The sequence below is a fragment of the Poecilia mexicana genome, unplaced genomic scaffold, assembly GCF_051168715.1.
Source record: "Poecilia mexicana isolate PSO_F unplaced genomic scaffold, ASM5116871v1 scaffold_2, whole genome shotgun sequence".
In the NCBI taxonomy this organism is placed as follows: Eukaryota; Metazoa; Chordata; class Actinopteri; order Cyprinodontiformes; family Poeciliidae; genus Poecilia; species Poecilia mexicana.
In genome coordinates, this window is record NW_028263371.1 from 17,682,765 (window position 1) to 17,698,039 (window position 15,275).

At 44.1% G+C, this 15,275-nt stretch overlaps 2 protein-coding genes across 2 annotated transcripts; one reads left to right on the forward strand and one right to left on the reverse strand.

Moving 5' to 3' along the window:
- Positions 1–436: 436 nt before the first annotated feature.
- rab5b (RAB5B, member RAS oncogene family) lies at positions 437–6,383 on the reverse strand. The gene is made up of 6 exons (XM_015011210.2): positions 6,261–6,383; positions 3,605–3,905; positions 3,365–3,516; positions 3,135–3,257; positions 2,317–2,410; positions 437–2,200 (listed from the first exon to the last, which is right to left on the reverse strand). The coding sequence occupies exons 2-6, from the start codon at positions 3,768–3,770 to the stop codon at positions 2,085–2,087; spliced, it is 651 nt and encodes a 216-aa protein (XP_014866696.1). The 5' UTR covers positions 3,771–3,905; positions 6,261–6,383; the 3' UTR covers positions 437–2,084.
- A 1,966-nt stretch (positions 6,384–8,349) lies between these two features.
- lcmt2 (leucine carboxyl methyltransferase 2) lies at positions 8,350–14,932 on the forward strand. The gene is made up of 14 exons (XM_015011207.2): positions 8,350–8,600; positions 9,378–9,502; positions 9,609–9,690; positions 10,340–10,526; positions 10,606–10,762; positions 10,846–11,035; positions 11,332–11,439; positions 11,525–11,612; positions 11,688–11,906; positions 12,003–12,239; positions 12,410–12,507; positions 12,621–12,808; positions 13,576–13,711; positions 13,863–14,932. Exons 1-14 carry the CDS (start codon positions 8,496–8,498, stop codon positions 14,046–14,048), a joined length of 2,106 nt encoding a protein of 701 aa, XP_014866693.2. The 5' UTR covers positions 8,350–8,495; the 3' UTR covers positions 14,049–14,932.
- Positions 14,933–15,275: the final 343 nt, after the last annotated feature.

Here is a 15,275-nt window from a genome sequence, read left to right on the forward strand (position 1 = left end):
TACTTCACATTGCTAATATTTGGATGGAAAGGCGTTAGCTAATATTAGTTAACATGCTAAAATTATATCGTCGGGTAATGCTCAATTCGTATAGTAGTTATCTATTGCAGGCTAATATACAGATAGTAATTGCTAAAGCACAACACAGTTTCCACTAATTTATTAGCTAGTAGCTGGCTGCTAGCTAGTAACTAATAGTATAATAATTCATTCTTGGCTTGTTAACCAACATGCTAAGATTGACGCGATTGCTACAGAAAGCTACTGCTAGTATACTAGCTATTGTTAGCTTTATTAACTGCACCTCCTCATTTGTAAGTCGTTTTGCATGAACTCTTCTCCAAATTGCATAAATACATTTTTCACGCTTTTAAGGTACTTGTAAAGGTTTTTCCAAGAAATTGTAAAAGGGAAAATATTGCACTGGTCATCACTGTTGGTTTAAATCAAATAGATTTATAACACTGATTAGAGTCCTTTGAACAATCCATTCCAGGTTTACAGGTGTGATCTGCTAAAGTCAACATACACTTTCATTAAAATAAGGACAATATATGACATACAGTGTCTTTGACAAGATCTCTTTACATCCATTCAAAGAGCCATTACAGTGTAGCTTAACGACAAGACGCCATGTTGTTTTAAATACAAGCCAGTGTCAGGGAAGTGCTTTTCCTGCGCCCTGTCCACAAAAAAAAAAATAAAAGTCACACCAAGGAAAAAGAAAACTTGGAGTAGGCACTTCTGTTCTCGTGTTTTACCAACAATTTTTTTTTCCTGTTTTCTTCGGCCAGGTTTGACAGCTAACAAGCACACCTAACTCATTTCAAGAGCATTGTCTGAAAATAAGTTAATTCAGAAAACCATCTAAGATCACCGTGACAAGAGACAAACAAGGGACACTTACCAGAAGACGGGCAGAAAAGATCTCACAGGGAAACGTGGGTTATTTTGAGATTCATTTTAGATCTTTTCTGCTTTCTTCCACATAACTAAACAAACAACCCCAGGATATCAGTGATCTGAGGCGAGAATTTTTACATGCACAGAAGCAGACACCATGGCATTATCTGCAATCGAATCACCTCTATTACTCAGTGCAGCCCTTCAGTCGGTTTAAGAGATCACTGACAGCAGGATCCTGGTATTTCATGCCAATCCGAACCCTTTCGATTTCCCCGCTGTTCATTGTGTTTAGTGCCCAACATCCCCTCCACATCAAGGCCATAGTGTTGTGGTAAAGTTTCCCCTCTTTCTTCATCACTGCCCATGCACTACATTGCAGGGAGTTTCTCAACTTTGCATCTTAAATACCTAAAATACAAACAGGTTTAGCTTTGTGTGCGACAACATGTTGGCCTCATGTAGTAAATTTAAGTTTCTACCTAGACTGCAGGACATGATTTGGATAGGCTGGAATATTACAGCTGGAAGGCAATGAAGTCTAAATCATCACACTAGAAATTTGACCAGGCTGACACACTTGAGACATTGTGATATGGATCTTTTCAAGCATGACAGACGGGTTACAGGTCATTCCAGGACGGTGGTATGAGGCAGTATTCACAGCAGACTTTTCATCAGTTCAAAATGAGAAAGCTAGCTCCACAAAGAAGAAGAAAGCTCCCTTTTCTAATGGTTTCTGTCCACTCACAAGAATGTGCTGTTCAGTTTATGCAACAGGACAGTGGGTAAACTGAAGCAAGGCAGAGAGAAACAGGATTTTCACAATTAGTGCTAAATACTACAACAGGCTTGCCGCAACCTTGCACATTTCCTTTGTTTTGCACTTCTCAAACTTGGTCTTCGCCTGTTATTTCCAAAAGTAAAATCTCAGAGTCTGGTGGGCAAACTCAAGTGTCCGCCCTTAATTCAATTGGCATCATTCTTCTTTTGTCTTCCCCCGTTCCTTTGGGTTTCTGTCTGCTTGGACTGGAGGATGGGCGCAACACACAGAGGGGAGCGGACATCAGGCTCACCCCTGGATGTTGCTGCAACACGACGTGGCGGTTTCAGGACTGTGGTGGAGGGGAGAACGGATGGGTGGGGGGGATGTTAATACACAGCGGGGCGGTTCAGGAGCTTTAGTTTCCGCCGCAGCAGGCTCGGGTGGAGTGGGCGTCTGGATCCTGGAGGTTCACTCCCCGATGTCGTGCTGCGTGTGTTGGGTTCTGCGTGTCTGTTTTTGGCATCTTTTTTGCTACAGCAGAGTAAATGAGAGTTGTAATAGGATTAGCAAAGGACAACGCATATTCCACATTATTAACTCATTTACAAAAGAGCTAAATGTTTTGAATCTGGTACAAGGTGTCTCACCAATAGCCAAGAAAAGCTCGTTGACATTCATGGCTGTCTTGGCAGACGTCTCCATGAACAGCAAACTGGTGTCCTCAGCATATGTCTGGGCTTCCTTCGCAACACAGAGAAGGACAGCTGATCAGTGACAGTGTCATCTTGTCCTTATCATTGGAGGGGTTTAATGAACTGGACATCGTTTTGAACGGCCTTACCGGGGGAGGTGACTGCTCTAGCAATACAACCATTCTGCCATAAAGTAGTGATACACAGAGGTTTGAAGAGTTCATCCCCCCTTCAAAAATATCCACACCTCATAAGCTTTCCATCATTTAGTCATGGCACAGCTAAAACGTTTGTGTGTCTTGGTCTTGTGTGCGGGCTTAAACTTTTGTACACTGAATTCAAGACCATGGTTTCCAGGGATATCCTTCTATTATTCAACAGGACAATGTAAAACCCCACTCTGCACACCGACTGAGGAAGTAGCAGGACAAGCAATGGACTGTGCCTACTCTCCCAAAAGAGAAGGTGTAAAGCAGTTGTCTCAAACTAGGGGCAGGATCCTGCAACTTTTAGATCCGTCTCTGCTTCAGCACACCTGGCTCCAATATTAGCTCATTACAGAGCTCTGTGGAGCTTGACTGCATACTGTTGAGGCAATTTAGCCATTGAAATCAAGTGTGTAGGACAAAGGACACGTCTATAAAATTTCAGGACTCTGGTCCTCACGGAATGCAGTTGGAGACCACTGGTGTAGAGGACTTAGAACTTTTGTCAATTTCTTCCTAAACTATGGATATAAAGAGATTAAAATAGAAAAAAAAAGCAAGTAGTACCTCGTATTCTACCAGTCTCTTCTCAGCAAGATCAGCCTTGTTTCCGGCCAGAGCGATAACAATGTTTGGACTGGCCTGCCTCTGCAGCTCCTTCACCCAGGCCTTGGCTCTCTCAAAGGTCTCCTGCAACCACATAATCAGAGGTCAAATAATGACCTTCACATAAGACTGTATAATTAAACCCATTCTAAGACTAGCTCGTAAATAATGTGCTCTTTGCCTTCATGTACCGGTTTAGTGATATCAAACACGACGATGGCGGCCTGAGCTCCGCGGTAGTACATGGGAGCCAGGCTGTGGTATCGCTCCTGTCCTGCTGTGTCCCAGATCTCAAACTTGACTGTGGTGTCGTCTAAACAGACTGACTGAGCCAAGAACGCAGCTGGAGAAACGCGGACGAAAGAGCAACAAGTTAGCATCGAAGCATTCTAATAAGGAATGCTCACCTGATCAGCACCGCTGCGTCTCACCCCCTATAGTCGTCTCCTGGAACTCGTCGAACTGTCCCTTGACGAAGCGTAGCACCAGGCTGGACTTGCCCACAGCCATGTCCCCCAGCAGCACCAGCTTGAACTGGCAGATCTTGGTCTGCGGTAGCGAGCCGTTGGATCGGCTGCCGCTCCCTCTGGAGCTCATACCGACCTGTGCAGGAGACGGCTGGGGGGCTGGGCCTCCTCCCTGGAATGCTGCTCTAACAGTGACCCGAGTGGCCTCCCAAGCAGACACTCGTTACTGGGGCTGGCTTGATCTTTGTACTCTTCTGGTGTTTTTCTTTGTGCAAAAGGAAAAACTTTAACTTTTGTGAAGTTAATTCCAACAAAAGGGTCCATACTTAGTAAAATCCCCGGTTTCACTATCCACTGGTCTAAATTAGAGGAGAGCTGTGGTCAGTGCTAAGTTTTAGTTTGCACAGTCTACCTCCAAACTGACTCCGAGCAGAAAGAAACCTGTAGATATTTAACTGAGTCAGATATTAAACACAAATCAGCTCATGTTGGAATACTTTTCAAAGAAATCTGAAGAAATGTTAATAAAACACAATGTCAGTGTTGGGGGGGCGTGACTGTAAGACCCAGGGAGAAAACACAACCTTTGTCTAATGCGATTAGAAACATTGTGAAGATAAAAGACATACATGTAATCACTACGCTATGTCAATACAAATCTTTTTTTAGCTAACCTCCCTCCTCAACTTATGGCACACAAAGAAAAACTGAGTCCCTGATGCAACAGCTTGTAGAACCGCCTTCAGCAGGACTATTTCTTTAGAACTCCAGCCACAGCGTTTCTTTTCCTGGTTATTGACAGGTTGTTGCTGTGTTTGCACTATTTGTTCTCATCATTGCCCGGTTTGGGTCAAGGTGGAGCCGTCACAAATGGCTTCATATTTGACACGGGAAATTTTGTTGGTGAAGCAGTTTATGGTCCCCTCAATGACTGTAAGATGGCCGGGTACCCGTGGCAGCAAGCCATCACCTTCCTTCGCATTTGGTTACGACGCTACGGCTCCTCACTTTTTTTTTAGTCTTTCCTATGCAAAAAAACTGTTCCAAAAGTCCCATGGTTTGGTTAGATACAACCATGGACTGGTAAAATTCAGCCCCTTGTTCTGCGCTTTGCTTTGTTCAGAGCACTGAAGGGAACGGAGAATTGGGCAGAATTGCATAGAAAGGCAGAGGCTCTGCTAATATAACTTCTCAAATCTATGTAGAGCTGTTTAGACTCTTTTGGTGAGACAAATCAATTCTCTAGGTACCGTTCCACAACAAGGCAGCCTTTGGTTTTCCTGTCATGAGCTTCTCTGATTAGCGCACACTCTGACCGCAGACTGAACTCAATGGGACTGGTAGTTATCCTGAACATATCTGACTTTTGAATCCTCTGTATTGCTGCAGCAACATGGACTCTACTATTTGAAAATGGTTCCTGTAGCCTACAGGTGTAAATCTCCAATCCTCGACGGTCGGTATCCTGCAACTTTTAGACATGGTTCTGCTGCAATCCCCCTGAATCAAAGAATTAGGTCATTGCCAGGACTCTGGAGAAATTGTCTACATAATGAGGAGGTAATTCAGCCATTTGATTTCCATGTGTTGGACCAGTGGCACACCTGGTTGGACCTAGCTCCGCCCTCGAGGCGCAGACCCTCCGTAGAGCTGCAGTTTCCAAGCTTCTGAAGCCCTCACCCACAACTCCCCCACTTAACTCCTTCAGACTAGCCAGCATCAATTAGCAAACACCTGTGCATCTGTTGAGCTCATCATGCGTGCGATTGCTTAGTGCAGCGCTGGTAAAAATGTTAAAGGGTTAACAGAGGAGCCATGTTGTGATGACTTCCTGAAGGTGGAGTTTCAGAAACAGTTGGAGTTTTTAAAGAGACAGAGGCCCGATTTGAAGGCGTTAAATTAACAAGTCAAACACTTTTAAGTCATATTTGATGTATACACCATTTTATATCAACTGAAGTAGTTATTGATTGTACTATAAAATGGCACTATGTGCCTGGAAAATGCACATAGTGCCATTTTTTTAGCACATAGTGAATCTTAAGTTACTGTTAATAAAAAACATTTTCTTTAGATCATATCTTTCAAGTGAAATATGATGTTTTACCAGGACTGTCCTCTGTGACAGTAACACCCCCCTCCTGCCAGGCACCCTAAGACGAACAATACGAGCTAAAAATGCAGGACTGTGAGAAATTCGCAGCGCGAAGATAAGACAATTTCAGATCGATGTTCTCACATGTCATGTCAGACAACAGAGGTCTGAATCAGATCAACCGTGAGACCCACGGAGGGTGGAGGTCTCAGCACGGGTTCTGATGCTGCGCCTCTGCGTCTAACCGACACAATGAGGAGAGGGAGTGTGGGTGGGGGGGCTCCATCAGTCCATGACTCCAGCTCTCTGATTCTATGAGCAGATCGTTACGACGCTACGGTTCCTCCCTCACTGAACCTTATCTTATCTCACGGCGTGAGCTAACGACACACACCGCCGGGTCCAGACGAGACACCACTCAGTCTACAGACCTTCGTATTTCGACGCTGGACTAGAAACAGAGATTATTTCTCCTTCTACCGACACGGCGTGTTCTTACTGACGTTCTAGCGAAAGGATATTTACCGTGTTTGAGCGGCAGCAGGTGTCCCAGGCTTTTCTGTTGACAGTGGAGCTATCAGCTGCTGCTGGAAGAAAAATGTTAACGCTTCCTGTAATCTGGCGCATGCGCTGTGAGTGCCGCATTGTCAAACTGGCATGAAGGGAAATGAAAACAAGAACTGTTATCTACTCGGTTTATTGAGTTATTAAGCAAAAACTAAGAACGTATAGAATAGTTCAAGCAAGAACACACTGCGTTCATAATAAATGTAACTGAAATTAGTTATTCTTTAACAAGAAGTAAATGCAGTGGCTGTGTTTAATAGAAAAGACGCGTTGGTTTGTTTAAAAATAATAAAGATGGCGGATTGAAATAATAGTTTCCAAGAAATCCCATATGGTTCTCTTCGTACTTATTGGCTGGTGATAAGTTCAGGGGAATAATTGAAAGTCGGAATTTGAAATACAAACATTCCTGTCAAGCTTTCTAGTTATCTTTAGCAAAATCTGAAAACCGACGTAGAAATATTATTTTTAGTCATCACTGTTGTCCTTTGTGGAAATTTTTTTTTAATTTTAGAGATGATCCGCACGTTTCACAAAAAGCATGAGAGCACAGTGGTGCTCAATCGAAGAAAAATAGAAAAGCACTGATGATACCTCACTGGGAGCCAGCACCCATGAGGTTTACATAGTTTCTGCCGAAGTAAAATGTTATGAATGACACAAAGTATTTATCTTTTAATAATCTTGCTTTTTATTGCTTTCCTTTTAATTTCCTTGCATCACAAATGTCCACCAACCTTTACTCCACAGCAAAACTGGGGGCCACCCAAACCTGCATTTAATTAATTCATTAAATGTGGTTTGTTTTTAAAGAAAAACTGACAGGTGCTTGTATGTTTTGTCTGTTTTATAACATTGTATTCTATGTTGTTTTGTATGTTTGAAATTTCTGGCTGCAAAACAAATTTCCCCCTTGGAAGACAATAAAGGATCTTAACTGAACTAAAGTGAACTGAACGGTTCTTGTCTCTGTGAATAGACAAGAAAATAAAAAAGTGTCAGTCACACCATAAAATGTTCAGGCTGTGTGCGACTCTTCTAATAAGGCAAACCTAGACAAGTGGTTTTACAATTTGGATCCATCTTGTCAGTGCTCTCCACACCAGAACTGATCAAGAAGAGAAACTATTTAAGGCGTGTTTCTGTTAAGCAAAACTTTATCTCATAGTTGCTGTGCATTATGACTAGAAGGTTACATAAATTACCTCTGCTGACTCTGACAAAGTTCCCAGATTTACTCCTCCTCAGTCTGCCACTTGTAGGGTGTTGCCAAATATGCGGAAGTCAAAAGAAATAAATATGAAAGCTGTAAGCAATAAAACAAGAACTTATCAATGTTTCACCAAGAGCTTTTTTCAATATCTTTTATAGAGTCACTCAGAACCCTATGCAAATGTCTAACTGTAGCAGGTTTTAAGAGTATTTTACAAATTGATGGCAAAATAGATCTTAATAGGAGCTCAGGTAGGATTACAATGTGGCATTCTAAAGGCACAAACATTAACTTCTAATTTCTTTGCATTCTGAAACCAGGTAAAATCCCATCGAACTAACATTAACAGATGTTCAACAAATTAAGCTTGGCAAATTCCAAAAAGGAAGTGCATAAGAAGATATTAATGTAGCAACCAAATCCCTTCTTTCAATCCTTAAATCGCTTAAACCTAAAATCTTGAAACCATTATTTTTGTTGATCATAACGAGCAAGGATCATATCTCCCGTCGTAATGTCTGTCCATCTTTCTAACTGTACAGTACAGGAAGAGAAAGATTGTAAAAAGGAGTGGCAACCTCTTCCAAAGGGGGGGAAATAAGCTTTTCTTGCAGTTTCTCATTAAAAAACAAACAAACATGGTTTTAAAGGTTGTTTTTTTTTCAAGATTAGAGTGTAAAATAGGATTGTGTTTTTCAATCAAATTCTTGTCGTTTAATGTTCTAACTTTCCCCTGTAAAGAAATGTTTAATTGCTTTGTATAAAAAGCATGGTGATGCTTCTACTAAACAGCAAAAACTTGACGTGATCCTTCCACCTCCAGGCCGCTGGAGGGCGACCGAGAACCACATGAGAAGGAAGTCGGGAGTTTGCCTCACGTGGAGGATGTTTGTATTATTTTTGATGGAGTGCTCAGATGAAAGAGCCAAATCTTTAATGTCAAAAGATCCCTATAAGATTGCACTTTATTTTACCTGGTGATGTGGTCCAGAGAAACAGAAGAAGAAGAAGTTTGCAGTGGGAAGCTCGGTGGCGTCATGGCAACAAGAGCCAGAAAGAAGCAGAGAAAGGGCAGCGATACGGCGGCAAGTTAAAAATCCCAGTCTTTACCAGTACTCTGTGTAATTTATATGTGGCACAGTTCGTAAGCAATACTGCACATGAAATATGACTACAGTGTGACGTGTCTCTTCATGAAGGCTCCACGAGGGAGAGTTTTCTCACGGTCTTCCTCCTCTCGCTGAGAGTTAGTCAGCGTTTAATGTGAAGCTGCAACAGTGAATAACCAAACTCCATTTTATATTAAACGTCTCTGGAACAGCAGGTTGACTGGCAAAAAAGAAAGAAAGAAAAAAAGAAAGAAAGAAAAGAAGAAAGAAAGAAAGCAGAGTATATGTAATATTAATAATATTAACTTAATATTGTAAAGAAAATACATGTATTAAAAACAAAGTGTTTTATTGTTGTCCACAAGACAACTACAAAAATATGCTCCACAAAATTTGGACAATCAGTTAGGAAACTCATCTGTCAGTAGAATGGGAGGCAGAGCTGTCTGGAATAACTAAAGTAACTAAACTTTCCAAATACAGTACCGCAGGGACACTGTATCGACCAGTAATGCCTAATAATTGAATGACTGCCAATCATGTAATAACTGACCATTTTTAATCTATAACACAACAACTGGCAAATGAACTGAATGTGATGCATGTCTTTGATTGCGGTATGGCAATAACAGTTTCCCAATGGTGTAAACTTTGTAGTATTGCAGCATAAATACATTTCAAAATAAAAGACTTTCCAGGGCGGGTCATTGTCAAACAGCCTTCTGATGGCAGCGGTTTATTTTCCCTCCTCAGGTGCAGGGAACCAACGACAGCAGCGTGGTGAGCAAGGCTTCAGCCGCCGCGCAGGGATACTTCAGGGACCCCTTCATCCAGCACTTTGTGTGTAAAGTATCTCGAAGAGCCCCGCTTATCAACAGGTGAGAAGATGTCTGAACCTCCTCACAGGTGAACCAGCCGGACCATCGCTGTGCTGCAGTCAGTCAGTCAGTCAGTCAGCCTTTAATGCATGTTTGGCTGTTTTAGGGGCTACTTTGTGCGCTGGAGAGCTGTGGACCACTGTGTGAGGCATTTCCTGCACATCACTGCGAAATGTCCGAAGAGACAGGTGAGTTCTGTTGAGTGCGTTTTTATACAACCAGTAAATAAAACCAGGTCAAATTAAATGTTATCTCAAGTCCCTCCTCATAAATGGACATCAGGGTGTACTTGCATCCTTAAAAAGTCTTAAATGAATGTATCTCAAATTAAGACCTTAAATTGTCTAGCTCGATAGCAAGTATTAGCAGCAAGTAATGGATGCTAATACTTGCTAGCTAAGTACTTTTTGTACTTGCTATAGCTAGCATATGGTCAAAAATACTAAGTGTATTGTTATTATCAATATTAATTATTGATAGCTAACTAGCAAGTAATATTAGTGAGTAATGCTGTTAGTACTTGCTAGCTGGGTAGCAATTATTAGTATTATTTACATCCATGACAGATGCAAAGAATTTGCTAGCTTTTTTGCCTTCATCATAGATTTATTCTGTACAATAAATCTTGGGACTACTGACCTTAAAGCTGCATACCAATTCCTTTTGAACATTTCTGCCATGGTAACGGTCTTAAAAAGTATGACACTGGAGTTGGTGAAACCTGTCTAAATCCCACCATTGGACAGTTGATCGAATCGATAACAGCAACAATCCCTCATGCTGTTTCCTGCATTCCTCTGCGTTCTCCCTCGTGTTTCTTGTGCTCCGCTGCTGCAGATTCTGTCGCTGGGCGCCGGCTTCGACTCTCTGTATTTCCGCCTCCGTGCAGACGGAGCTCTGGACGGAACCGTCGTGTTCGAGGTGGATTTTCCCGACGTGGCGCGGCGCAAAGCTGCTCTGGTCACTTCGAACGCAACACTGAGAGGGTTGTTGGACCCCTGCCTGCCTCCGAGTCCTCACACAGGTTCCTGATGCCTAAAATGACGCCGTTGTTGTCTAAATACAGCTTCACTTTTATTCTATAATCGCATATCTGTTCTCAGGGCCCGTTTACCTGTGCAACAGCCAGTACCGCCTGTTAGGGGTGGATGTTAGGGAGGAATCCCAGACGGAGGCGGCACTGAGTGCAGCTGGTCTGGACTGGGCCGCTCCCACCCTGATCCTCTCTGAAGTGGTGCTCACCTACATGGAAACCCAACGGTACAGCAGCAGAGACGGTGACAGAGCGGTGTCCGTCGCACTGCAAAGGCTTTAAGAGCTGCGGTCCGCTGTGTGCCTCGCAGGTCAGACGCCGTGATCAGCTGGGCAGCAAAGCGCCTACCACGGTCCCTCTTCGTGATGTACGAGCAGATCCGTCCCGACGATCCCTTCGGCCGCGTCATGCAGGACCATTTCCTGAAGCTCAATTCAACGCTGCACGCCCTGCAGCAGTACCCAGATCTGCCGGCACAGAGGCAAAGGTTCCTGGACAAGGCCAGTGCACCAACACACCACACAGCCTTTACTTTTGTTACATCACCGTCACAAACTTTGATTTATTTTTTGTGGTGGACCGTCAGAAAGTTGAAACCTCACTGGAGCAGGAAGGAGCATGGCACAGCTGCAAACCTACCAGGACATGCTTGCTTTAATTATGCAAGCATGTATGTTCTGCTTAATGAGCACTGTGTGTGTGTGTGTGTGTGTGTGTGTGTGCGTGTGTGTGTGTGTGTGTGTGTGTGTGTGTGTGTGTGTGTGTGTGTGTGTGTGTGTGCGCTTGTTGTCCTCAGGGCTGGGAGCGGTGTGTGTGTGTGGATATGAATGCGTTCTATTTGGGGCTGGTCCCCCAGGAGGAGCGGGACAGAATAGAAACCCTGGAGCCGTTCGACGAGCACGAGGTTAGCCGGACTCCTCCGTCAGACCGAAGCTCTCTGCTGGTAAAAGCCAACCCGACCCTTCCAAAGTCTTCCTGTCCTCCCTCAGGAATGGCACCAGAAGTGCTCCCACTACTTCATCCTGACCGCATCTCGAGGCGCTCTGATGGAGCAGGCTCTGCTCGGTCAGGCGTCAGGTAGCGAAACCTTTCTGCTTCGGCCTCTGCGTCTTTCTGAAACCCCTCTAACTGAGTCCGTCTGACCATCTCCAGTGCCGTCCGTCAGTCCGAGCTGGAGCTCCACGGAGCTGAAGGCGAGCGCGGTGCCGGTGTGTCTGGAAGGCTTGGGGTTGGCCTCTACCTGGATGAGGTTAGAGGGGCTGCTGCTGACTGGAGGGTCCAGCAGGGGAGGCAGGGTGACGCAGTGCAGATCCCTGATCAGGGATCAGAACGGCTGGAGGTCCACCACCGTCGAAGCATCAGCAGATCTGGGTCAGATCAACGTTTCCTCCTCATTCTACAGGTTTTGCTAAACTTGCCGATGATTGGCCTCAGAGGTTTTGTAAATGTTTTCTTCGTTTGCTCTAGGCGTGCGGCTCTATCACACTGTTACCCCCCTTCCCGGAGGAGGAGGAGCGGTGGTGTACGGCGGCCGCTCCTCGCCGCTCCGACCCAACTCCGACCTGTTTAAACTGACCTTTGACCCGTCCGCTGCCAAAGCACCGCGTCCAGACGCAGAGAAGGTTCAGGTGGAGCCGATGGACTGTACGGGGAATCCCCCCCCACCAAGATTTAGACACACAGCCACCGTGGTCCGGCACGGAGGTGAGCCGAGACCAAACCAGAGGTCCGTCAGTTTTGACCCCCAGTCTGTCAGTGTTGACCCTCGGTCCTCCAGAACCAACTGGACTTCTCTTGATGACTTGAAGACGTTTCACTTCTCATCCAAACGTCTTCTTGTCCCAGGCTCAATCCTTGTTTCCTGTTCATGGCAGGCAGACACTTCCTGTTTGTGTTTGGTGGGAAAAACCAATCAGCTTGTGCTCTGGGTGACAGCAGCTTCCTGAGTCTGGACCAGCAGCTCTGGACTGAGGTCAGTTTTTATCTGAATTTCCCATAAACTCGCACGTCTGCTCTCTCTGCTCTGTTTCTAAGCTTCTGGAGGTTGATCCAGGGAACTTTGTTCCGTTTCGTCATGATCCACAGTTCCCAGTAGGGGGCGATGTGCCAGCGGCTCGTCATTCTCACTCAGCTTGTTCGTATCTCGGATCCGTTGTTGTGTTTGGAGGTCTGAGCCGAGAGGGTGAGCCTCTGGGAGATCTGAGCCTCCTGACGCCGACGGAACAAGGCTTCGATTGGATCAGAGCAGCTGTTCGTCCACCTCCTGTTCCCAGGTCAGCGGTTTTCCTCTGAACTGTTTCAATTTGATTCTAGAAACGATAAATGTGCCGAATTTCTATGGACCCGTCGCATGTTACTGTGCACGTCTGGAAATTTTGTGCGCTCGTACAACGATGGAGGGCAAGAACACGATTCTTTGACTTGTCATCCATGGCCAGCCGCGCTGCTGCAGTAGAACAATTCCACTAACAAAATGAAACCTGGAGATGGAGGCGTTGTTAACTTCATGCAGTGCGCCACAGCAAAAGAAACAATAACACAGAAAACCTGTTGAAGAACTCGAAACCATTCATTCTCTATGTATCCGCTTAGCTACACACACACAAACACACAGACTCATTGCCATAGCAACTGACTAACAGCAGCTCCATCGGTGTATCGGGATTCAAAGCCAAAAAACACGCAGACATTTCCAACACAAACAGAACATTCAGTCCGTTAGTTTTATGTTTTCAGGCTTGATGTTTAATTTGCATATTAATAAGTGATCGTCTGAACACAGGTGGTTGATTTGCTAATTTAAACTCCTGCTCTATTAATGTTCTGTCAGAAAGTTGGTGTGTGTGTGTGTGTGTGTGTGTGTGTGTGTCGTCTTACTTTTTAACTCAAACAGACAGAATTCTGCAGCACATCTACATGTTAAGGTTGTCAAGAGTCAAGCTAGCATAGCTGACTCACTATTTTGTTTTTTAAATTAAGACTTTATTCAGACTTGAGAAATGTGATACTTTGGGCTCCTTTCTTCCTGCGTTTGTTTCAGGTATTCTCACTGCGCCCACGTGCTCGGGGATAAGCTGATTGTGGTGGGCGGAGTCTGGATGCATTCAGACGGCGCTCCTGGCGTCGTCATCATCAGCCTCAGCACGTACAGCAGCGTGGAGTTCAGACTGGACACGGTCAGCTTTCACTCAGCTGCAGTTATGGGGAAAAAGAAAGTACACCCTCCTTTGAAGGAGTTTTCACACCTGACAGCATAGCAGGGTGTACTTTCTTTGTACCCCGACAGATTATGTAGTGTGAAGGTCTGATTCTGATGTGTGTGTGCAGAGCTCCGTGCCCTGGCCTCTGATGCTCCACTCCTTCTGCTCCGAGCTGACGGACTCAGGAGAACTGGCTCTGCTCCTGATTGGAGGAGGCGGGAACTGTTTCTCCTTCGGGACGCATCTGAACCCCCAGCCCGTCTCTGTGTGTCTGCAGCCTGTCAGTGACTACCTGCAGCCTCCTGGGCTTTAAATCCCGATCTGGGACACAAGATTTTTTTTCAGAATTATGATATATTTATAGCAATATTAGGTATTTTCAATAAGGTCAGATAAATAAACCACACATCCAAATTCACATGATGTCAGATTTTATGGCTGAGCTCAGAGCTGAGACCCTGACTGATGCAGGAAACTAACAATTTTTACCTTCATTTTGGTTCTTCAACATCTATTAAAATCAGTTCAAATGTTCTGTTGTACAGATAAAACCGAGGAAAACTGGCCTACCAACAGAAAATAAACTCTGCTGTGATTGGTCAGATCAAGTTTTGTAGCTGCGTTTCCATTAAAAATGTGCACGAAAGTTTGTCAATATTCCGCTAATGTCCAAAAAGCACAGTTTTGCAATTGCAGTGCTTCCATCAAATAAGAAGCGTAATTAAAATCGCACGTGAATAAGTTTAAGGTGATGGGTCATTAAAAATGTGCGGCGCCAGTCTGCCATCAAACCACATCCGTGTGAGGCAGAAAAAAAACGTGTTTCCATTAGTTTTGCAAAATAAACCCATTTGAATACAGCTAAAAACTCCTCACCTCATCCTAGCGGTAGAACTTTCTAATCGAAAAAACTCATTCTTTTTTTTTTCCAAAATTTGGTTCCTTTAAGCAAATTTATGTCCGAAATGTCAAATTACGCAATTAAATCGTTGATGGAAACTCAGTGTCAGTATTTTACTGCTACTACTTGGCCAGGTTGAAAAACTCTTCATAGCACTTGAACTGTTTTACATTGTGGCAGCATTGCAGCCACGAACCTCAATGAATTTAATTGGTATAGTAAAAGGGTGATGACCGAGAGGTGCAAGAAAAAGGATTTAAGTGTTTTTACAAATAAAACTATGTCTTTCAGACGGACACGGGCTCAGCGTGTTCATTACTTCACCCTTCTTCATTGAACATTTTAAAATACAGTAAATGTATTACCTTTGAAGGGCTAAAAGGCAATGGAGTAAACACTACTGTATGGAAACCAAGCACCCACCACTCGGTACAGGCCAGTAATGGCCGACAAACATTCACCACGGCTCACAGAAAACGGTTTTATTATTAAGGAAGAGACCTGACCAGTCTGTTGTGTTACTCGTTCATTTGGAGGCATCAGGGTAAAGAGGTTTGAATACTTTTTTTTTTTATGTATTTGACATTTGTCAAAATTTGCATGCAAACACAGGATTACCTTTTATTTTTTATATCTGAA